General features: G+C 33.0%; 2 protein-coding genes and 1 long non-coding RNA gene across 4 annotated transcripts; 1 reads left to right on the top strand and 2 right to left on the bottom strand.

Moving 5' to 3' along the window:
• Positions 1-589: 589 nt before the first annotated feature.
• Positions 590-11,758, bottom strand: LOC111707398 (protein regulator of cytokinesis 1). Its single transcript, XM_023480502.1, has 20 exons — positions 11,570-11,758; positions 11,126-11,247; positions 8,990-9,088; positions 8,365-8,449; positions 7,592-7,650; positions 7,324-7,393; positions 6,802-6,908; positions 6,474-6,554; positions 6,246-6,382; positions 5,919-6,066; positions 5,069-5,162; positions 4,710-4,801; positions 4,328-4,434; positions 4,127-4,179; positions 3,777-3,845; positions 2,717-2,821; positions 2,231-2,329; positions 1,523-1,626; positions 1,284-1,370; positions 590-678 (listed from the first exon to the last, which is right to left on the bottom strand). Exons 1-20 carry the CDS (start codon positions 11,597-11,599, stop codon positions 627-629), a joined length of 1,800 nt encoding a protein of 599 aa, XP_023336270.1. The 5' UTR covers positions 11,600-11,758; the 3' UTR covers positions 590-626.
• A 2,766-nt stretch (positions 11,759-14,524) lies between these two features.
• On the top strand, positions 14,525-18,100 carry LOC111707395 (WW domain-binding protein 2). 2 transcript variants are annotated; one of them, XM_023480500.1, is made up of 4 exons: positions 14,525-14,830; positions 15,119-15,583; positions 16,219-16,224; positions 17,344-18,100. In XM_023480500.1, exons 1-4 carry the CDS (start codon positions 14,741-14,743, stop codon positions 17,392-17,394), a joined length of 612 nt encoding a protein of 203 aa, XP_023336268.1. In that variant the 5' UTR covers positions 14,525-14,740; the 3' UTR covers positions 17,395-18,100. The 2 variants fall into 2 exon arrangements, with proteins under 2 accessions (XP_023336268.1, XP_023336266.1); XM_023480498.1 differs by having other exon boundaries at positions 14,684-14,830; positions 16,219-16,284; positions 17,344-17,399.
• An 81-nt stretch (positions 18,101-18,181) lies between these two features.
• On the bottom strand, positions 18,182-21,437 carry LOC111707396 (uncharacterized). Its single transcript, XR_002766420.1, has 4 exons — positions 21,322-21,437; positions 20,447-20,480; positions 19,392-19,456; positions 18,182-18,486 (listed from the first exon to the last, which is right to left on the bottom strand). It is a non-coding gene; the product is annotated as an uncharacterized LOC111707396 (long non-coding RNA).
• Positions 21,438-23,093: the final 1,656 nt, after the last annotated feature.

Here is a 23,093-nt window from a genome sequence, read left to right as displayed (position 1 = left end):
TGGTCCTGTTATATATATTACTAGAAATTCAAGGCGCTTCGCGCCCATCTTCTAAATTAGTTGTGAACATGTTCTCTTTGTGTACATCGTAAAACAAAACAAAAATAATTCGCGGATTTTCAAAATTTTAAAAAATTTAATGACGATCGAATTTTGATGGAGACAAATATTTAAAATTTCAATCATTCATAAACCTTCCCTGGAGTCCCTAGATGTCCCACAAAAAATTTGGGCCCGATCGGTTCAGCCGTTTTGACGTTTATTGGATACAAACAGACAAACAGACAAGCCAAATTTATATATAGATTTTGTAAATTCTTTATAAGTTTGAAACATTGACCAAGTAGATTGAAGAAAATTGAACGATGTTAAAAGTTTAAAATAACATTTAATCCAGATATTTGGGTTTTAAAAGATATTTTAAATGAAACAAAACTTTTAAATATTATAAAAAGAAATTGAGTCTTTGTCACAAACTATGATTTTCAAATCTCTATATCTTTGCAACCCAATGCCTTAGACCTTTAGACTATGAACGAATCTAAGTTTGAAATATCACGCCATGCGGTGAAAAAAGATGGGTAATAGAAAATCAGAGTTTGTTATAACTCAATTTCTTAATTTCTTTACCACTTATTCTCTGCTTTTGTCGAATTCAGGAAATTGCCCTTGTTGAACCTAAAATATGAAATAATGCTTAAAGGGATTGTTTTTCTTTTACAAAATACACATGATAAAATAATATCCAATCAATATTCAATACTTATGCTTCAAATGACTAAATTAGGATTTTTTTGATAACGCGTGAAGTTGATCATTTTTAAAATTAAGCACACACTTTAGCCAATCTTACCGCTCAAAGATGTCCCTAAAGGTTAAGATACGAAACGATTCAAAAATATATTTGAGCGATTAAGGAATGCTGATTTGAGTTATTAATTTGTTCTCAACTTCTTATCATTTACTTGACATAATCTAAACTGCGTAGTATATACTGTAGAGTTACGTGACGCACTACCCGTCCACGTTTTTTACTTGTTACTTACTATGCCAAATCATAATTGCATAGAGTAAGGTTGTGTGACGCACAACCCCAGCTCGTCTTTTTATTTCTTATTTCACGTTATCTACACTACATAGGGTAAAATTGTGGCGCACTACGCAAGCATTGATTAACTTATTCACTGAGTACCGTGACGCACTAATGATATCTTGTTATTTACTTTGCATAGTCTACACTTTGTAGCACGACGCACTAATAGTAATTATATCTTGTCACTTACTTTGCGTAATCTACACTGCGTAGAGTAAAGTTGTGTGGCGCACCCGGACCACTTACTATTGAATTATCCAACTCTGATAAAACTCCTCTGTTAAAACAAGATTGGATAAAAATAAAATAAACAAGTGAACAAATTTAACTGAAAAAAACATGAAAAATAAATTAACAAATTTGAAAAAGGGACTTCAAACTTGTTGTAAAAAAAGGGTCAAATTGATAAAACTGAAATCAATCTTGTTCCTGGCGAGCTTGTTCTTGTTTTGCACCGCAGTTTTAGCATCCTTCTTGTCTCCACGTTTTATACCGTAGCTGTCCCTCCGTTTCTGTCGCAGGGATGCGTTGTTCTAAAAATATATAAAAAATGTTATTTAAAATAACTTAAAAAAAATATACAATTTTGTTTTGATTAAGAGATATCATATTGTTCATTTTGGAGGTAATGATTTTATCGAAGGAATTCAGCTTTTGTAATTATTTGCTTTAGGACACTCAGCTGCCTCTTTTACTTTGAAATTATGGACCATCTTATATGGAATAGTTGAATGGATGTGTTGCCTGGTTTAATTAAAAATACAAAGTTTAAGTTTTCCAGCCCGAACTTTAGATTGTAAAAAAAAAATATTATGCAAATGTTAAGGATACTATAGATCAACTACCGTGCTTAAATAATCAAATTAGTCACGTTTTAAGTAGAAATTGACGATTATATATGGAAGATCTTTCCCGGAAGACTGTTTGGGGGAGCTTCGGAAGCCCTCAGGGGACATGCACAGCCGCAAATAGGTAAAATGAGGTTCGGAAGCTGTGCGGGGAAGGCTGTCTTCCCTACCTCGTTAGAGAAAGTATTTGTCTACTGAGCGTTCATATTTGTCTGCTTTTAGGTCATATTCTGCTACTTGGTGATTTCATGAAGGTCATATTTGTCTCCTTGGAGGTCAATCATTTTACCTTGGAGGTCGGAGTCTCTGACATCCTTGTCCTCGGTGATCTGATCATAGCAAGCCCTGTATTTATTCTTGAGAGAATACGGGACGACCCAGGAGTTTTCTAAACGTCAAGTTTTGAAAATGTCACAAGTTTTCTAAATTAAACTAATTTTCTAAATGGCAGCGTTTCTGCATGTAAACAAGTTTTTTTAGAAGTGGCAAATTTTTAAAAAATGACAAATTTTCTAAATATGAACTAGTTTTCTAAATGTAAAAAGTATGTATGAATAAATTTCGAATTAATTTCCACTGAGTAGTTTACTCAACTTAAAATATTTTTTCTGGGCTATATATTTCATAAACAGATATTTATATCCAGGAGTAGATCTGCTCAAGTTAAGGGATGGAGACTGAATGATTTCTAGATTACAGTTTTCTAGTTCGGAGATTTTTATCTTTATCTTCGAGTATTTCTTGTATTTATCTTTTGTTGCATATAAAAATCTACCTTGATACTATTTGTTTTGTTTCCTGATGTTGATTGCTTCAGCTTAGCTGGAGTAGCAGGTTTAGCTCCAAACCTTGTCTCTTGAAGTATAGTTCTCTTCTTAGCCTAAAAAAGTTAAACATTCAACCCAACCGGTTAAAGGGACTGTAAGCATAATTTCAAATGACCCTTCATGCAATTATGACAATGCCTGATTCAGAACGGTACCCTTAAAACCTATGCCTCATCAAGTGTGAATTCGATATCAATGTTAATTATTTTGAAAACTGGTTATTTTCACTTGCACATTTATATTGCAAGGAAACATAATAATGATCAGAAATTAACATTTCTTTAACAAGAAAAACGACCATATCTTCCACATGATTAATCAGAGAAAGGTTTTAGGGTAACTGATGTAAATCGGGAATTGTCATCTTTGCGCGGAGGGTCACTTGAAATTATGCGTACAGTCCCTTTCTTCAGGTCATGCCGGGTTCAAAGAACAGGCGACTACAGTACAGTAACTGACTCCATATTACAATAATATACGGTACATTTGTATAGATTAAATAAAAGGCGTGTAAACTGCGTATACTCTATTAGTTTAGTGGTTGAGTAAAAAAAACGAATATATACACCATAAAGTGACGGCCAGACGTGTACTGTGGCAAAGTTCAAGATACAATCAGAAAGACCCGGAATTAATTTTCTTTCAATTTCGGAATTAATTGACAGTTTATCAGACCACTTCACAAATATATCTCTGGCAATTTTGAATGTTTAAAAGGGCAGACCACATTTTTGAAATGGCAGGACTAGGGTTATTTGTGATTATCGTTTCGTCAATCATAATTGTAAATTTAGATTGTAAAATCGTCTGATTTATTGTAAATTAATTCCGGGTGTTTCTGATTGTAGAGTGTAGATAAAATGGATTCATTAAAATAACTTTAATTTTTAAATCATAAACATATAAAGATTTCAGGAGGCCTATAGTCTTGTAATTGCCCGTTTTCCAGGATTAATATTAAAACTGCTTTTTCTAAATTCACTATTTTTTTGGCTCTCAAAATAATACCTGTTCCCTTGCAACCTTCTCAGCTTCCAGTTGCTCTAAATGTTCTTCCTTTTGCTTTTCAATAAATGCCTAGAGAAAATTAAAAATAAAACTAAGTTGGAAATGAAGTTGGTTTTTACCCAATGTACAAAACAACGTATTTCTCTCAAATTAACCTACCTACACATTTTATATAGGAATTCTTTTTATACAAATCAAATATTCACTAAAAAACATACAATTAAAAAAACAATCAACTAATTATTCAAAAAATAAAAATGAATCCAAAAACAATCTATCAATTAATCAATTATTTTATCGATCATAAGATCAATATTATCAGTTAAATTATAAATCAATCTATCAATTACCTGGAAATCGACACCGTGGACTAGGAAAGTGCGACCAGTTTCATTCTCCCATTCTAAACAAAGTTTATTGTTATCTTCATTGAGTCTAAAAAAGACAGCTAATATATTTTACTGTTAATAATCTTGGATAATTAAACTAGACTTTGAAAGATTTACTATGTAGATTTGAGGATTTTACGATCCAAGATTTGCGGAGTTTACCTTTGATGAGTTGGTGTAGTTCTTGTTCTACCCTGGGTAGGTTCTTGTTAACCTTGTTCCTCTCCTTCTCCTCCAACAACAAACTGTTCCCTCGAGCGTTCATCAACCTGGAACAAATGTTGCACTAATTACAGGGGTGTATATTTACAGTTTTAATCGTCTTTGCTTAATAAGGTTTAGAAAAATGTGTACCGATTGCTTTAAGGGGAGAGGGGAGCAGGGCAAGGAAGTCATTGGTTTAGATAAACCGGTTTAATTCAATTTAAACCAACCTAACCCAACAAAAACTAACCCAAATCAACGCAACCGAAACAACAATAACCCAAATCAACGCAACCGAAACAACAATAACCCAAATCAACCCAAATGAAAGTATTCTCACCTTGAAGGATCCTTGGCTCTTCTCTCCAGTTCCATGAACTTGTTCCAAACCTCCTGGCGCTTGGACACCTTCAGGAACAGTTCCTTGTGATCCTAAACAAGAGTACTCAGGTCGTAATTGATGAAAAACGAGAACTACTTGAACAGGGTACGGGTAGTTAAACTTATTATCTACTATACAAGCGAACGTGTGAGGGGGTCAGATGATTTTAGGTACGTTCCCGAAGGCATTTTCCCAAGGTTATTTTCTTAAGAGTCAAATGTTCACTTTCCCAAGCAGCAACTTCCTATGTCTGTCCTAGCCGCAGCGCTCGGCCTCATTGCAGCCTGCAGTCAGATAGATGCTCTGGAAGTGTTTACCTCGTAATAAGTTTTGAGCCTGGCCACCTCGGTCTCGTGAGCCTCAAGAAGAGCCTCAGAGAAATCTGTAGAGTGCAGAGGGAGGAACTCATTCCTAGAACACATAAATGTTTATTTTCATGAAAATAATTGAAGAAAATAACAACGGAATGATTAAATATTTTAGAGAGAGAAAAATGCATAATAAAAGAGGTGAAAACATTGATTTCCCCTTTTTTCATTTTATCACCCCCACCCCCCCATTCTTAGCGTATGAAGAACGAGGGGATATTCTAAAATTTTGTTATGTTTTATTTTTGACAGAACATACTTTTTCTGTTTGCTTTGTAACGGAAAAATATTGCTTTGTTTACATACTAATAATCTTAGAACTTCAGATGTTTCAACACATAAGGAAGATAGGGAAGGGTGGAGGAAAGAGATAAAGATAAAGGGAAGGGAGAATAGAGTGAAGGGAAGGGAGAATAGAGTAAAGGGAAGGGAGAATAGAGTGAAGGAAAGGGAGAATAGAGTGAAGGGAAGGGAGAATAGAGTGAAGGGAAGGGAGAATAGAGTGAAGGGAAGGTTTTTGGAAAAAAGAAACATGAAAAGCAAAAAGTAGCGAGTAAAATAAAGAAGTAAGAAGAGGGAAGGAAGTATAAAGATCGTAAGACAGGGAAAGAGAAATAGAAAGAGGTAGAAAGAGTGGTGAGGGAAGGATGGAAATAGTTAGGTAAGAAAAAGGTTATCGAGGGGAGGGGAATGGAAAGAGCTAGAATGAGCTAGGTGAGGGAAAAAAGAGGTTTAAAGAGGGGAAGGGTGGACAGAAGAAGGTAGAAAGGAAGGTGAATAAAAAGAGGGTTGGTCCAACCTCTGTTCTTCTGAGTAGAAACAGTCGTCCCAAAGAACGTTGAGTTCGTCCCTGATGTTGATGATAAACTTCTCAATGTTTGCCCGTTTAATCTCTTCCAGACGGACAATTTCAGCCTTGAGGGAGGCAATAACAGTCACAGAGTGCCCTGAATCACAGATTTGTTTTCTTCTCCAAAGCATGAAAAATCAATCAATAGATTTATAGTAAATATAAGTATTATTCACTACTATATATAGTAGTAGTGTCACTGTAAATCACATTTCTTATTCGAATAAAGATGATGGTAAGTTAAGTTTCAAAGAATCAATCAATATATAATTGCACCTCTGTTATTAGAAAGGAAATGAAACTTCTTATTATCGTCTAGCTGCAGCCTGGCGTATAGGGCGTCAATCTTCTCAATACACTCGCACACCTCCTTCTGGTTCTTCTTCACTTCATCCTCCAGCATACTCTGGATCCTTGGGTGATTGAATATATAATTAGGGGTGTATACAGTGCACAGTGCACATGAGTATGAAAAATACTACTTACAAACATGATTAATATTACCTGCCGACATCCTCGATATTCTTAGCGCTCAAAACAAATCTATCCAAGCTCTCGCAAACCAATTCTCGTTCCATTTCAGTGCTGAACAATCATTCAAGTTTAACGATAGTAAAAGAAAAATTTTAATGTCCAAGTTTAAATATACGCCCCTGCTGATAAGCGATTAACTAACATATTTATAAACTTATCTCTTATCATTTTGCTTGAACTTTTTTGATAAATAGCGTGCTTTTCTTAATAAATTGTGGGGTTACCTCTTATATTTGTTATATTAATAATTGGCTTGTCAGTCAGGTCGGAGAATACTCTATCCTAATTGTTTCCGTACCTTGGTTCCATGTCAAGTTCCTGGTAAAGCCTGGTAATTTCCTCTCTCTGGGTTGTGACCTGTTCTATCCGTAGAGCTAGTTGTTTCTCCAATTGTTTAATATGCTCCTATAACAAGGGATTATATATTTAAGGGACATATTTATGAGAATTACCCCCCCCCCCTTCCGAAGAAGTTGATTTGGAAGCTTCGACGGAAGGAAATACGAGATTTGAAGTCAACTTACCGATATTTTTCGTCGTTGACAAAATATCAGCTACCCCTTAGTTGAGCATAAAAACTCACTTCCAAGGGGGGGGGGGGAAGGGCATGGTAAAAACTTGTCCACGTAAATCTGAAGAGTTTACCAATATTAAACCGGTATAAAGTATAATTTCTAGAATTACACCCCCCCCCCATAAAAATTAGAAGGGTGGGGGGCGGGAATGGAAAAGTAAATGATATAAATAAAAAACTCAGAGAGACATTTAAGATTAATTTTCTAAGATCAGAATGGAATGAAACGTTAACATTAAATTATACCTTCAGTTCGTCGAGTTTTTCTGTGTTAGGCACAGTTGTAGTTGAAATATAAAACGGATCCATACCAAGCCTAAATCAATAAAAAATATAATAATAAAAACGAAAGACCATTTTTTTTAAATGTTTGATATAAGTAAAATTAGGTTTGGGTGCATCTGCATTAGTTAAATATGAATCATTACTCCCGAAAAGATTCATGTGATCAGTCTAATAATCCTTACGCCATGATCAATTTATGATCCCTTTTTATTAATCCATAATCAATTACCTAGAGCAAAGTTCTTCATCGACAAACCGTAGTTCTTTGACCTCCTCCAGACGTGTGTTCTAAACAATACGAAACATAGTGAATAAAATCTGCATTAGATTCCAATGTGAACCCCCGGCCTTGGACGTCAACGTAGTTCAAAGTGACACAAATGTCATTAAATTATAAGAAGTTAACGTTGAATCTTTGTTTAAATATCAAACTGGGAAAGTAATCATGGTTTCCTATCTTAAATCAGACAAATTACGGCCATTTTCTTCCTCACTATAAATAATAATAAAAAACGTATCGAGTTTGATGGGTAACAATGAATCATTTTAGACCCCCTGTAAATCAGTAGTTACATAATCATATTATTTATACATACATAAGAAGGCTAAAATAGTCCAAAAATTTAAACAATTATAACAGGGCGTCAAAATAGTTCAAAGAGAAACACATGTCATGAACAATTAAAAGAAGTTTACACTGAATCTTTGTTTAAATGACAAACTGGGAAAGTAATCAAGGGTGTGTTAACTTAAATCATAAAAATTTCGGCCATTTCCCCCCTCACTAGAACGTTTCTGGGCAACAGTGTGAATAATTTTGGCCCCCAGTAGATCAGAGGTTACATAACCATACATAATGAAGGTTAAAAGAGAACACGAATTTTAGAACATGTGGCCGGTGGGGGGGGGGGGGGACGTTGATTTTAAGTAATTTGAGGAGGAAGTAATGATGGCAGAGGGGGGATTAACACGCCACCAATTTCAAAATAAATATACCTTTACCTTAATATCCTCTAGATTTTTAGCCTCGTGTCTCACAGCTCGTTCATATTGAACCAGAACAAGACTGCTGTCAGGGAACTCGAAACTTAACAGAAGAAAACAATTCTTAAACTTTATCGAAAATATTCATATTAAATCCTCCATCGCTAACACAAAATAATTCTCAACATACGTTTATCATTTAAATGCATTGTTTTACCAACTACATAATAATAAATTCAGAAATTGCTAGAAAAACTTTCCGAGTAAAATCCGAGTAAAAAAGCACACACTTTCTTATAACCTGGGGTGAATATTTTTAAGAATTATCAACAGGAAAGTTTTATTATTCTTATTTATCTTGATGGATACTTTACATCCAAAATTTTATTCATTTTCCCTTAAAATTTTATTTTCCCAATTAAGCGAGAAAATAAGGGGAGTGGTTTGTTGAAGGGAACCCATAAATATGTGTAAAAGAAAGACGACAGTTAGACTCAAGAACAAATCAAATGTGTGGTGAAAACTGACTTATTTCCCATGATTAGTTACTGGTAAATCGGTTTGCTTTTTAATAACATGAAGTAATTCTCAGATTTCTTAAATGTCGTCTTTCGTTCCAATAGTTTTATGGTTTCTACTATACCTGATCCCCAGCTCCTGGCTAAGCTTGGTGGCCTGCTTTGAGTAGTACTCCAGGCTGTCCAGGATCCTCTTCTTGGCTTTCTTATCCTCGTTTACCATCCTAGTCAAGAATTTTTAATTAACAAAACATACCCGTCTGATTTATATTAAGGTATAATTTAAGAATCCCCCCCCCCCATCCCTCAAAAGGAAGACACACACACACATATAGGGGGTTGGTATTTTTCGATTATGTAGGGGGTAAAATAAAAATATGGAGTGGCAAGTTTTCCATCCGCCCCTATCATCCAAGAGATTTTATCAATTTACTTTCCCCAAAAATTGTAATTTTCCTCCCCCCACACTAAAAGAAATCTAGGGGGGTCATTTTTTATAGAGTAGATTGCTAGTTCCGGTGCGATGTTTAGTAATATTTTTCTTTTCACATTATTATTATTATTATTATTAAAATCTACTTATTGTTCAAAATGCTTACAACAAATACAATCATACTGATATCAAGTTGAGCATATTGATTGATTGATTAAATATTCGATTAGCATATAAGGCAGGTAGCATTTCACTCAGTAAAGCCTACTTATACCGTATTTGACATTCACACACACTTTTGGTAATTGTTACTTTACACTCAGTTAACACAATGAGATGTGGAAAAACTTAACGGAATTTCAAACAATAGAAACTTAATTCGATCCGACTCGTGACAAGCTAAGATAAGCAAGATGGAAAACCAGAGAACCAAACCGAAAACAGGACTAAAACGCACTTCACTTTTGATCCAAAAATTGAAATTTTACAGTCATAACCAGAAAGATCCGGATTTTATTGACAGTTAATCATACTTTACATATATATTTCTGGTAACTTAACCCCACAATAAAGGCAGACCACATTTTTGAATTTGCTGTTTTGTTAATATCGTATCATATTTGTAAAATTAGATTGTAAATTCGTCCGATGAATTAAAAATTAATTCCGGGTCTTACTGATTATGACTGTATAGTGTATATTAACTATTTATACTATTATTTTGGTTCGAAATGTTATAAAGTTTTCGGGCAGAAATCTTTATCGAAGCCTTTTTAGATTTAATTTTGTCCTGAGCTTTAGCAAGGGACAAAATATAATATTAAAAGGCGAGAGTACTTGTCTTATTTAAATGGATATTTCTAGATCATATAATCTTTGAAACAAAGCCGAAGTCAAAAACTTAATTTTATTTTAATTTTATTTTCATTTTAATTGAAAAAAATATATATTTTGGAAATATCCTTAAATGTTTTTGAGAAAATCCGAGAACATAAAACTTTATAACACGTTCATTATGAAATTCACGATGAAAGTGAGGAAGAATGATAGAGTACAAAATAGTTCCATAAAAAACCGACTCAATTATCGTAAAAAAATGCAAGAAAATGGAGGATAATATCCGAATAGGAACAAACAAGAAACAAACAAAAAAACCACGCTGGCTCAAGAATTTCTAAAATGATTCAAATACTCAGACCGCGTAAAGAAACAGAAAAAATGAAATAAGACTGAACGCATTTTTCATTTAATCAAGCTCTGAACGTCAATTTTCATCTACAATACAGAGAATTTACGCTTGATGTAAAATAAATCAGTGCTTAGGATCCGGATCCGTTGGATCCGCAAGATTTTGGCTTCCTGGATTCGGATCCGCAAAATATGCGGATCCACGGATCCGGATCCAAGGGGTAAAATATTAACTAAAAAGAAGAGAGTTTAAAAAGAATTCCTCATTTCTGAATGTTTCATCAAGTTTTAGATTAAAAATAAAATTTTAAATTATCTTTAGTTACAGAAATTCAGTAAATATTAAATAAATGACCTGGATCCGGATCCAATAAATATACATTCACTAACATTAAAATAAATGAATGTCACTTCCGAGAGATTAAGTAAAATAGGAAGTAATATAAAATTCTAGATAATATAGATATTATAGATATATATATGTTTGTTTGTATATCCAATCGTAACTCAGAATCACACAGAACGATTTGCCTAAAATTTGTATTAAGAAACTTGTTAGAGCCACGGGAAAAATGTTTGCTAGGCTCAAATTTTTTTAATCTAAAGATAAGCTAGTGTTCAATAGTTTGGTTATACGTACTTGTCTAGTAGTTCAGTTATATGTTTTAGGACGGTTGAACTCCTATCCTCCCGGCCCGCCTCATCTATCCCCAGCTCCTCCCATAAACCTTCAAGGCGGGATACACGGTCATCAACAACATCCTGGACAAATGCAATATTAATAATTACAAAAGAAATAAATAATTATATATATATATTTTATATATATTTATATTTTTTTAAAGAAACTTTTGAACGTGCATAAAATTTTTAACAAAGGCGATAATCACACAGGGTTTTTAATAATAATAATCATTACTCAATGCTTGAAGGTAACTGATAAAATTATTTTGTTGGTGGCTTCCATTCCGCGGGGCGTTTCTAAAGACGGTGAAGTTTATCAAGGCGTGGTTAGTTCTGACATGTCAGACCAACAAAAATGCTTAAATTCAGAAAAAAATTTATGACAAAAATGAAGAGTTACCTTAATCCTCCGACTGAATTCTCCCTCCATGTTTAAAGATTATCAGCGAAAATATAACTGTCAAGTGTCACGGAAACTGACAAGAGCACGTTTTCAATGTTTTCTCTTTAAAGATTAATTTCTTGAATAAATTTCACTATTAATCGATTTCATCTGAAAAAGAGAGTTGTTGATTATATGTTCAAAATTAACTAAAGTGCATTCAATTTAAGATCAAATTAACACGCAACGTAAAAATCATCGGTTTAAAATTAGCGCACTTTTGGCCTAAAATGCCCCGCTTCATTTTATTTTTAAATTTGAGCGGGCGCGCAGATGCTACATCATTTGAACTATGTATCATTAAAATGTCAGTTTTCGTGCTTTTACTCAATGCTCAAAATAAATCAGTTATTCTTTAGTTTGAAAGCATGTGAAAAAAGTCACAAATCACTATTGTAAAATTCTAAAATAAAAAAATAAAGATCGGATTATATTTAGTTCGGATGGGTCAACTTTTACGCGCAACAAGTTATTAATGCCACGTAACTTTTTTATTTTTATTAAAGAAAAGACGACCTGAGTCAAAAAAAATAAAATCTAAACTGAAATTACATAAAGTAATTATGTTTGAAAATTCTTAAAAAGCACATCAATGAAGACTTGTATTTTATCTTTGGAAGTTCGTAGTTTTTATATCATTAGTTTTGTAACAAATTTTTAACATTTTGGGAGTATCACGTCCAAACCAAATCTTATTGCGTCATAATGTTGTGAAGAAATTTCTAGCAAATCTTTAATTTCAAATCTGCGGAAGTCTCTCTCACTCGGTAGTCGGTGCTAAACATTTAACTCAATTGCACCTAGAAACAAATGTTAATCAATCACTCAATCTTGTACTGCTCATTGAAATAAAGATTAGTACTATACTGACTGAAAAAGATATTTTTAATAGCGAATCTTTCATTCTGACTAAATAAATTTTACACTACATTATTAGGATCTGTCCTAGTGAACGATTTTTGGACCCCCCTCCCATAGACATTATAGACACATGTTTACAGCCATTTACCGTTTTCATTAAATAAACTCGAGCAGACCCAATAGTATTATGGTTTTAGAAATTGGGGGTATTACAATGCTAATTCATAACAAAGACGATTTCGAATTCTTCACTGAATTCCCATGTTTATTGGGACACCCTGTACCTTACGGTGTTTTGCAGTAGAGACAGTAAAACTATCTCTTTTCCACAAATATGATTATATATCCTTCAACGTTTCTCAGATGAGATTAAGGGTACCGTTTTATTACTGATTTTTTACGCTGACATGTCAATTCCAAAACCTGTTAAAAAAAGCTTAACATTTTTTTTTCTTTAGAGAGGAAGGAATGTTTTCAAATTTTATTGACCCTCTATTTAAATAGGGGTTTGCCTGATTCACAGCAGTATACTTTAAACCTTTATTGTCGTTTCTCTAGCTGTACAATGTGCATTGTAAACGTTTTTTTTCTGAAAGTTCCTTCATTGTTTCTTCAGTAGAAATGCGCAAGTCCCTTTTCTACAATTGAAATTAATAATTTTTTAAAGAAGAACACATGGATATTTTACTCATGCTTTATTTACTCTGAAACCTACTCAAATTAATGCGACAGTATGGTATGACTTGAAATTACGTTTACAGTCCCTTTAAGACTTGAAACCTGGTTCACACGGCAACAATATATATTTTAATAATATTTAGGAGACTCCACCTCCTTACACCCCTAACGACGAGAACAAGAAAAAGGATTAAACAGAGAAAATAACTAAATTTCGAAATATCTATTATAAATAGTTATTATCGACTAACCCTTCATTTAAATAAGTCATTATCTTGGGTCTGAATTGTCGTACATTTACTGACATTTTAAATGATTAGGACATTTTTAAAACTTAAAATTGTAAAAATATTTTATATTTATGTTAACAAATGGTGATGTTTATTTATACGGTTTGAGATGACTTTTCCAAATTTTTCAAGATTCAACATTTTTATTCTTTATTCAAGTAAATACATCTTAAAGATTTAAGAAAATATATAAATATTTATTATTTGTCAAGATTACAATTGTTATGATTTTCGCTGTGATATTTAATCTATTTCAAAAATAGTGCAATTCATTTATTTCTTAACAGATTACCAGATTTAAAGTTAAAATTTGGTTTCTAGGTTCTGGCATTAATTGCTGTTACTGTATTGAAATACAAAAATTGCACTATATTTCTGTGTTTTATTCTTTTAATATTTCTGTATGTAATTGATCATGTTTAAATATATATTTGGTTAAATTAGACTTTAAATATTTTATTTAGCTTTTGATTAACATAATTAGTAGCATAAAAAATAGCATAGGCATAGGTATTCCCCCCCCCCCTTCGCAGTTGGTAAAAATAAATTAGCCTTTAGAAAAATTACTACTTTGATTGAAGTTATTTTATTTTGCAATAAAGGGGATGGTGGAGTTGGCACATTTGATGTAGGGGGGGGGGGCCCAAAAATCGTATACTAGGACGGACCGCAAATCGGTCAAGGGGTTCATGAGTTATGAGTTATGATCGGACATTCGAACAAACAGACAGACCAACAGAGATCTCCACTCTCTATATATTTTCTAGGGTCTTATGTAGCTTACTGTCATATTAAAATTTATTTTGCTTTTTGTGCTACTTGCGAGGGTCTAAGACAAGACTGAAATATTTATAATTATTATATTTGCTAGGATCTAACCAAGACATATATATTTACAATTATTATATTTGCTAGGATCTAACCAAGACAGATATATTTACAACTAATCTATTTGCTAGGATCCAAGACAGGGAGGATGTATTTAACAACTCATAGAATGATATTTAACAGCAAGAAGCAGCTGGATTCAATGCAGTCATTTTCATTCCCATTCGTTGCACTTAAGGATATATCTAATTACTAATCTATTTGCTATGATCTTAGACAGATAGGATGTATTTAACATCTAATCTATTTGCAAGGACTTAAGACAGATAGGATGTATTTAGCATCTAATCTATTTGCCATGACCTAAGACAGGGGGGATGTATTTAACAACTACTAATATATTTGTTAGGATCTAAGACAGATGGAATGTGTTTAACTTTTAACCTATTTGCTAGGATCTAAGACAGGGAGGATGTATTTAACAACTCATAGAATGATATTTAACAGCAAGAAGCAGCAGGATCCAATGCAGTCATTTTCATTCCCATTCATTGCACTAAAGGTATTTTTTTTGTATATTTATTCCTATATAATATTTAGAGCTAGAGTTTGAAACTTTAGGATGTCACTTAAGCTTACACTTACTTTTTCGTTAACATTGAAACTCAAGTTAAGAAATTCTTATTTTTGTATTAACAATATTAAAATATTAGCTTTTTTGTGCTTCGTGCATTAATTTTGTGCAACACGTCCAAAAAACAATTTGTTTGATAAATATTAATTTGAAACAATATTTGTTCTCTTCTTTAAATGTTTTTTCCCATATTTTACGAATTATTTTCTTGTAAAGGATGTTGAATTGGAGCAGCCGATATTTGGCGCCAACTACATCAAGGGGAAGGTGAGGGCCCAGCCTGGCGGTCAATTTGTTGGTGAGGCTAAGTTCAAACTTCACTTTAAATCTGGCGGAGCCATCGACTTCGGGCAAGCCATGCTAAAGGCGGCCCAGATGGCTTCTAGAAATGTGGGCGTAAATGATGCTCCGCCTCCCTACACGCCACCAACCAGCGCTTGGTATGCTGCCCCGCCCCCGGCCTATTCAGCCAACCCCGCCGGGTATCAGGGCTGGGTCCCGCCCACTCATGTGTTTCCTGATTCGCCCCCAGCCAACTCTGTGTTCATGACGGATGCCCCGCCCCCCTACCCTGGGATTACAGGGTTTAATGGATACAATGGAGGGGCGGGGGGCTGGCAGCCCGCCCCTCCCTCCAACCAGATGTCTAGTGCGGACAGAAAAGCTGCTGAAGCTGCACAGGTTGGTTCGTTGATTGGTGGAATGACAAAATTATTGATTGATTGATTTAAACTGCGATTGATAGATTTAAACTTAAGTTAATCGAGTTATTAATTGTACTTTTTATAGAATTGTGAATATAATTATTGATGTAATGATTGAAACATTCTTACAAACATTGATTAAAGTACCGATTGAAACATTGATTGACAAATTGATTGTAGTAATGATTAAAACACTGATTAAAACGCTGATTGAAATATTGATTGTAACATTGATTGAAATATTGATTGAAACATTTATTAAAAACTTTAATTGAAACATAGATTGAAACTCTGATTGAAACATTGATGGAATTACTGATTGAAATATTGTTTTGAACAATAATTATTTATTTTGAAATATTAACTTTAACGTGGCCATTTCATATTAAACTGAATCATTGATAGTTTTTAAATATTGCATTTATTGAACTCCTTGCTTTTAATAATCAGTCCATAGAATCCGAATCTATTCATCTGGAAAGATTGTGAATATAAATCAAAACATCAGAAACTATATTTTTTCTCTCTAAATACACATTAAAGTGTCAGATTCATTTCTTACAGGGTTAATCCAGTATTCGAATCCGTCATAATTATTATAATGTTTTGTAGGTTCAGGTTGGTTACTATGATCCCAATAACTCCCAATACGCCTACGTTCCTCCCCCAACTTACCAGGTTATGCTTCTTTTTCACTACGATTATAGATTTAAAGGGACAAGCAACATCCATTGAATTATGAGGAAGATACCTTAAGTTTTCTATTTGAAAATTGAAGCCTTTCTGTTTAAGTACAGGGTGTCCCAATAAATATGGGAATTCAGTGACGAATTCGATATCGTCTTTTTAAATAGTTCTTTGATTTAGTATAGGATACCTACTGAGAAAGCGTAATCCGTAAGATTTTCGTCTGCTATGTTTACATTTTGTTTGTTTATGTTTTGACTATATACGGTTGTACTTAGTAAAACAAGAAAACTAAAGTATACAAACAAGGTACTCTTGTATAGTCTCTACTTTTCATCTTACAAAGACATTATAGACACATGTTTACAGCCATTTACCGTTTTCATTAAATAAACTCGAGCAGACCCAATAGTATTATGGTTTTAGAAATTGGGGGTATTACAATGCTAATTCATAACAAAGACGATTTCGAATTCTTCACTGAATTCCCATGTTTATTGGGACACCCTGTACCTTACGGTGTTTTGCAGTAGAGACAGTAAAACTATCTCTTTTCCACAAATATGATTATATATCCTTCAACGTTTCTCAGATGAGATTAAGGGTACCGTTTTATTACTGATTTTTTACGCTGACATGTCAATTCCAAAACCTGTTAAAAAAAGCTTAACATTTTTTTTTCTTTAGAGAGGAAGGAATGTTTTCAAATTTTATTGACCCTCTATTTAAATAGGGGTTTGCCTGATTCACAGCAGTATACTTTAAACCTTTATTGTCGTTTCTCTAGCTGTACAATGTGCATTGTAAACGTTTTTTTTCTGAAAGTTCCTTCATTGTTTCTTCAGTAGAAATGCGCAAGTCCCTTTTCTACAATTGAAATTAATAATTTTTTAAAGAAGAACACATGGATATTTTACTCATGCTTTATTTACTCTGAAACCTACTCAAATTAATGCGACAGTATGGTATGACTTGAAATTACGTTTACAGTCCCTTTAAGACTTGAAACCTGGTTCACACGGCAACAATATATATTTTAATAATATTTAGGAGACTCCACCTCCTTACACCCCTAACGACGAGAACAAGAAAAAGGATTAAACAGAGAAAATAACTAAATTTCGAAATATCTATTATAAATAGTTATTATCGACTAACCCTTCATTTAAATAAGTCATTATCTTGGGTCTGAATTGTCGTACATTTACTGACATTTTAAATGATTAGGACATTTTTAAAACTTAAAATTGTAAAAATATTTTATATTTATGTTAACAAATGGTGATGTTTATTTATACGGTTTGAGATGACTTTTCCAAATTTTTCAAGATTCAACATTTTTATTCTTTATTCAAGTAAATACATCTTAAAGATTTAAGAAAATATATAAATATTTATTATTTGTCAAGATTACAATTGTTATGATTTTCGCTGTGATATTTAATCTATTTCAAAAATAGTGCAATTCATTTATTTCTTAACAGATTACCAGATTTAAAGTTAAAATTTGGTTTCTAGGTTCTGGCATTAATTGCTGTTACTGTATTGAAATACAAAAATTGCACTATATTTCTGTGTTTTATTCTTTTAATATTTCTGTATGTAATTGATCATGTTTAAATATATATTTGGTTAAATTAGACTTTAAATATTTTATTTAGCTTTTGATTAACATAATTAGTAGCATAAAAAATAGCATAGGCATAGGTATTCCCCCCCCCCCTTCGCAGTTGGTAAAAATAAATTAGCCTTTAGAAAAATTACTACTTTGATTGAAGTTATTTTATTTTGCAATAAAGGGGATGGTGGAGTTGGCACATTTGATGTAGGGGGGGGGGGTCCTCTAATAATCTAAAATGACCTCCAAAATAAAAATGTTTTAACTATTTTCATTTTTGGAGGTCATTAGAGGTCGTAAGAGGTCATTAGAAGGTCCCCTGACTGTGTACACTGTACAAATACCATATGGGATATCGGATGAAGATTAGATTAACAGAAGATCTAGATCGATATCCACAAGAATTACCAGTTCTATAGGTTTCAACGTTATTGGTTAACCTTAAATTTCAATGGAAATCGAAATGTACAACGAATCATTTGCTTCTTCATTAGCCCCTGAAAGAGTCCCAAGCCAACTCTAGTTTTGAATCTCTGTAACTCCTGATTATGTTTTCTGTACATGCCTCTCGATACCTAAACATAAACCATGTACAGTTAGGGTTGTTAATCGTTTTTGAAAATGATCGATAAACGATCGTTTTTGTCACGTTTTTCGAGCGTTTTCAAAAACGATCGTTTTTATAAACGATCCACTCGTTTTGACCTTGAAGATAATAAATAACGATTGTTTTTAAAAACAATAGTGTTATAAAAACGATTAGCAACCGTTTATATAAGTTTGTTTTTTAAACAAAGATCGTTATTAAAAAAAATTGTCATTGATAAATATGTTAACGATCATAACAAAGGGTCGTCCTGAACGAAGGGTTGTCGTTAACGATCGTTAACAAAACGACGAAGTAACGGTCGTTTTTGAGAAAAAAATTGACATGCAATATTATCACGAAGCTAAAAAGTTGTGGGGGAGCCAAAACTTCTTGATATTTTCTTTAAAACTACTCAATTATAAGGACCGATGCCCTTCAGGTCGGTCTCCCCTCTTAATTCGTTAACGAAGGGTCGTCGTTAACGAAACGACGATGTATAAAAAGACGATCGTTTCGATTTGTCATCGTTTTCATAACGAAAGATCGTTTTTCAAAAAAATAAAACGTCAACTTTCCACTGTACAGTGGCTCAAAGAAAATTAAGTCGGCAACTTTTTAATGAAAAGTTGATAAGATTGAACTAATGAATTAAGGAGAGATTAGGAGAAAAGAAAAAAGGGTTCGTCAATTACTGTAACGCAACCTAGGAACTAGTTTTATTTTAAAACAATAACGAAAAGGTTCAGTGTCAAGTAAAAGTAAATTTCTCGAAAGATTAAAAGCTTGTGTTTCCAAATTCAGCGAAAGAAACCTTTAAAAAAATATACCACCCCGCGCTATTCTGGAGGAAAAAATGTATTTCAAAAGGGAGGGGGGAGGGGAAGGACTTACCATGGAGGTGCATCATCAAATGTGTACTGATAGTTGACAAATATCTCAGAACCGGTTTTTATCTCCTGTATATAGCATGATTTGTATGAATGTTATGTTGGTTCGTTTTTCCCAAGAAATATATAGACCAGGAACCGCCATATCTGATGCGTCAAATCCGTGTACTGCAGTGGGAGGAGATCAAAACAAAGAATTTAGGGGCAACGCATCATTTTTGATTGAAAAGGGCCCAAGGGGTGGAATAAAAATATATTGCTATTGAATTTTCCAGATTGACCAGAAAGCCAAAAATCATATGTATTCGCTCTATCTTGATATATTAACTTGTTTTTTGTTGGACTGTAATATCACATCAGAGCTTTAGTCCTTTCCCTTCAACTTCTGTGGGGGCACTGGGTTTGTTTACGTTCCTCCCACAGTGTACAGTACACAATTTGCGTATATCTGAGTTGGGCGTTCCTGATATATAGTTCCTTGGTTTTTCCCAGGGAGTAAGGAATAGAAGGGATAATTGACGCGGTTCGCCCTACCATATGATTATGCGTGCTTTGCAGACGGGTACTCCATATGTATAAAAAATATTCTATAATAGGTTATTGTATACGCGGTAATTGCACATCAGACAAATATTTCTTATATAAATGGAGTACCCGTCTGCAAAGCATGTGAAAATCATATGGTAGGGCGAACCGCGTCAGCTATAACTCTCTTCTATTCCTTACGTTCCCTGGTTTTTCCCATTTTATTTCAGGAGTAAAATTTTGCATAGTTTAAAACAAGGAAATGTGTTTTAAATAGTTTATTCTAAACATTTGTTTTCCTATAAATTGAGAATACGAAATTATAAAGAAAAACTCTTGCTATGTATCCATATATCTGGGATTCACTGCATATGTCAAATTTTGGCCCATACATAAAAAATATGCAAAAAACTAATTGTTTTGACCTTTTTCCATTTTTCTAGGATAATAATATTGCAAATTTTAATAAAAACTTAAGAATTCTGAAATATTAGAAGTGTTTTTAAAACCGAGCTAAAACAATTACAACACTACCTGTATACTCTCCACTGCAGGAATTAATCCAAACCTGAAAAATAAAAATTATGATGAACAGTTACCTTATTATCATATCGCTATAGATTTTGTTTTTGTATCTGAATTACAGGGATGCCCGCAAAGGATGATACGATAATGACGACCTGAGAATCTTAAATTTAATTTAGTGTTGCTTTTTATTTTCTCATGGCGCTTCGCGTTCCTTTTTAAGTAATGATTTTAGCTGGTAACCATTGCACTTCAAGCATGGCCAGTTATTTATGTTAATAGTTTGCGCAGATTTTCTGTTTAAATTGCACATTTTCTAAATAATTATTGTCAAGATATAAATCTTCCCTGGGATATGAGTTGCCCGATCGGTTCAAGCCTTTTAGACGTTTATTGGATACAAAAAAAATTCCATTAATGAAAAAATAAATTTTGAAAAGTCGTCTCTGAAGTCTTTTCCTTTGTGGGTAACCCTGTATCTGTAATTGTTTTCTGAAAAATCAACTATTCATAAATACAGGGTTACCCACAAAGGATGAGACTGTAGAGACGACCCAACAATCCAGAAATTAACGATTTGAAGTTTCATTTGTTGTTTCCGCATTTAATTGAGTATTTTAATAGTTTACCAAATTATTAAGCACAGACATAAGCCAGTTTTGGCCTATAATTTATACCCTGAAGGCAAGGAAAGGGAATAAATAATTTCCGTACAATCGTCTCTGAAGTCTCATCTTTTTTTTGGGTAATCCCGTATATCATTTATAGCAATTACAAACAAAAAAGTTTAAAAGAATAAGAAAGAACGGAAACGACAATCATTCAACTTTTTTCTGTTAATCATGTTTAGTATAGGTTAAGTATAGGATTAAGTAACAACTAACCAATAATAAGGCTATAATTGTAGTCTGTACATGTTTTCAAACGCTAAGAATTTTGTAATTAATTTTTGACTGCATGTTTGATTTTCCTAATATTCCTAATATTCAGTATTTTATGTACAGGGTGTCCCAAAAAACATGGGAATTCAGTGACGCATTCGATATCGTCTTTGTTATGAATTAGGTAATACCTAATTTCAAAAGCCATAATATAGTTATGTCTGCTAGAGTTTAATTTATGATTGAAAACGGTAAATGGCTGTAAAGATGTGTCTATAATGTCTACCCAAGATGAACAGGGAAGACTGACAAGTTTACTACTGTGTGCATACTGAAATTTTCTTGTTTTACTAAGTACAACCATATGAACTATGCAGTCAAAAAATAAACAAACAAAATGTGAACATAGCAGACGAAACTTTTACAGATGATAGCTTTCTCAGTAGGTATCACTATACTAAATCAAATAATTATTTGAAAAGACGATTTCAAATTCGTCACTGAATTTCCATGTTTATTGGGACACCATGTATGTTCTCGGCAATTGCAAATGCTGTATCAAGTGTACCTCTTAAACTTAAGATAAAAGAAAATTTCTTTTTCTCTTGGATAAAGAGGTGTAAGGAAGAATTTATGCTGACATAAGTGTAATATGAATTATTGCAACCAAGCATTTGGAATATGATATTAAGAAACATATTTTTCTTCTACACTATTTATCTTTATACTTTTAGGGAAATATAAAAACAATTCTTTTAAATAAATTCGCCTATATACAACATTTAAACTTATTTATTTCAATATATGTGCAAGGGAACCCACAAAGGAACAAACAAATCTAAAATCGATTTAAACTTTTATCTAACATTCTATAGTTCCCTAAAGTTGGGCACTTTTGGCATCTTTCAAATTCACAATCATACATTAATTGTCATGTTGATCGTGGGACACCCTGTATTTACAGACGTAACTAAACCATTAACAATACAAACTGCTGCTGAATTCAACTACAAACATATATGGGTTACCTTATATGTAATTGATTTTAATTACGAACCATGAAATTTTTGGGTACGATTTTTTCACAACAAAGTCATATTTTTTCTTTTTAATTGGAGTCAAACTATTTATATTAACGTACGACGTATAGAAACCGCCAGGTACAGGGTTACCATGCACACAGGATGAGACTGTAAAGACGACCCAAAACTCTATTAATATGACGATTTAAAGCTTAATTTTTGTTTCTGCATTCTGTTGAGTATTTTGATGGTTTGTTAACTGATTAAGTACAGAAATAAGCCAGTTTGGGGCTTGGGCATACACAGAACCTTGAATGCAAGAAAACTGACTAAAGAAATTCTGTACAATCGTCTCTGAAGTCTCATCCTTGTGAGTAACCCTGTATATCAACATGGCGAGGTTTGTGTTTAAAGGGACCGTTCACTTATTTGGGTAATTTCAGGGTAAACTAAACAGCCTATCAGCTATTCATTGGTAATAGTCTTACTTTTTAAAGACATCTGTGGCCGGAGAAAAAGCCGATTTTTCGTTCAGAATTTGAGCGCAAAGGGACGGTCCCTTTCTATACACACTATTTGATGTTTTTTTCAGTATGTTGTGGATCAAAATAAATTTCGAATATAAAATTAAACGGTAGTATCTAATGGTTAATTGTAAATGTTATAATTTTTTTATTTTTTTTGTTTTTTATATTTCTATTTCTAAAATAAGACTATTTTATTGCATTAAAGATTTTCTATTGCCTGTGTAAA

Source organism: Eurytemora carolleeae, unplaced genomic scaffold (genome assembly GCF_000591075.1).
Source record: "Eurytemora carolleeae unplaced genomic scaffold, Eaff_2.0 scaffold803, whole genome shotgun sequence".
NCBI classification, from domain to species: Eukaryota; Metazoa; Arthropoda; class Copepoda; order Calanoida; family Temoridae; genus Eurytemora; species Eurytemora carolleeae.
Note: the sequence above shows the minus strand (reverse complement) of the source record. Positions and strands in the feature narration are given on the sequence as shown.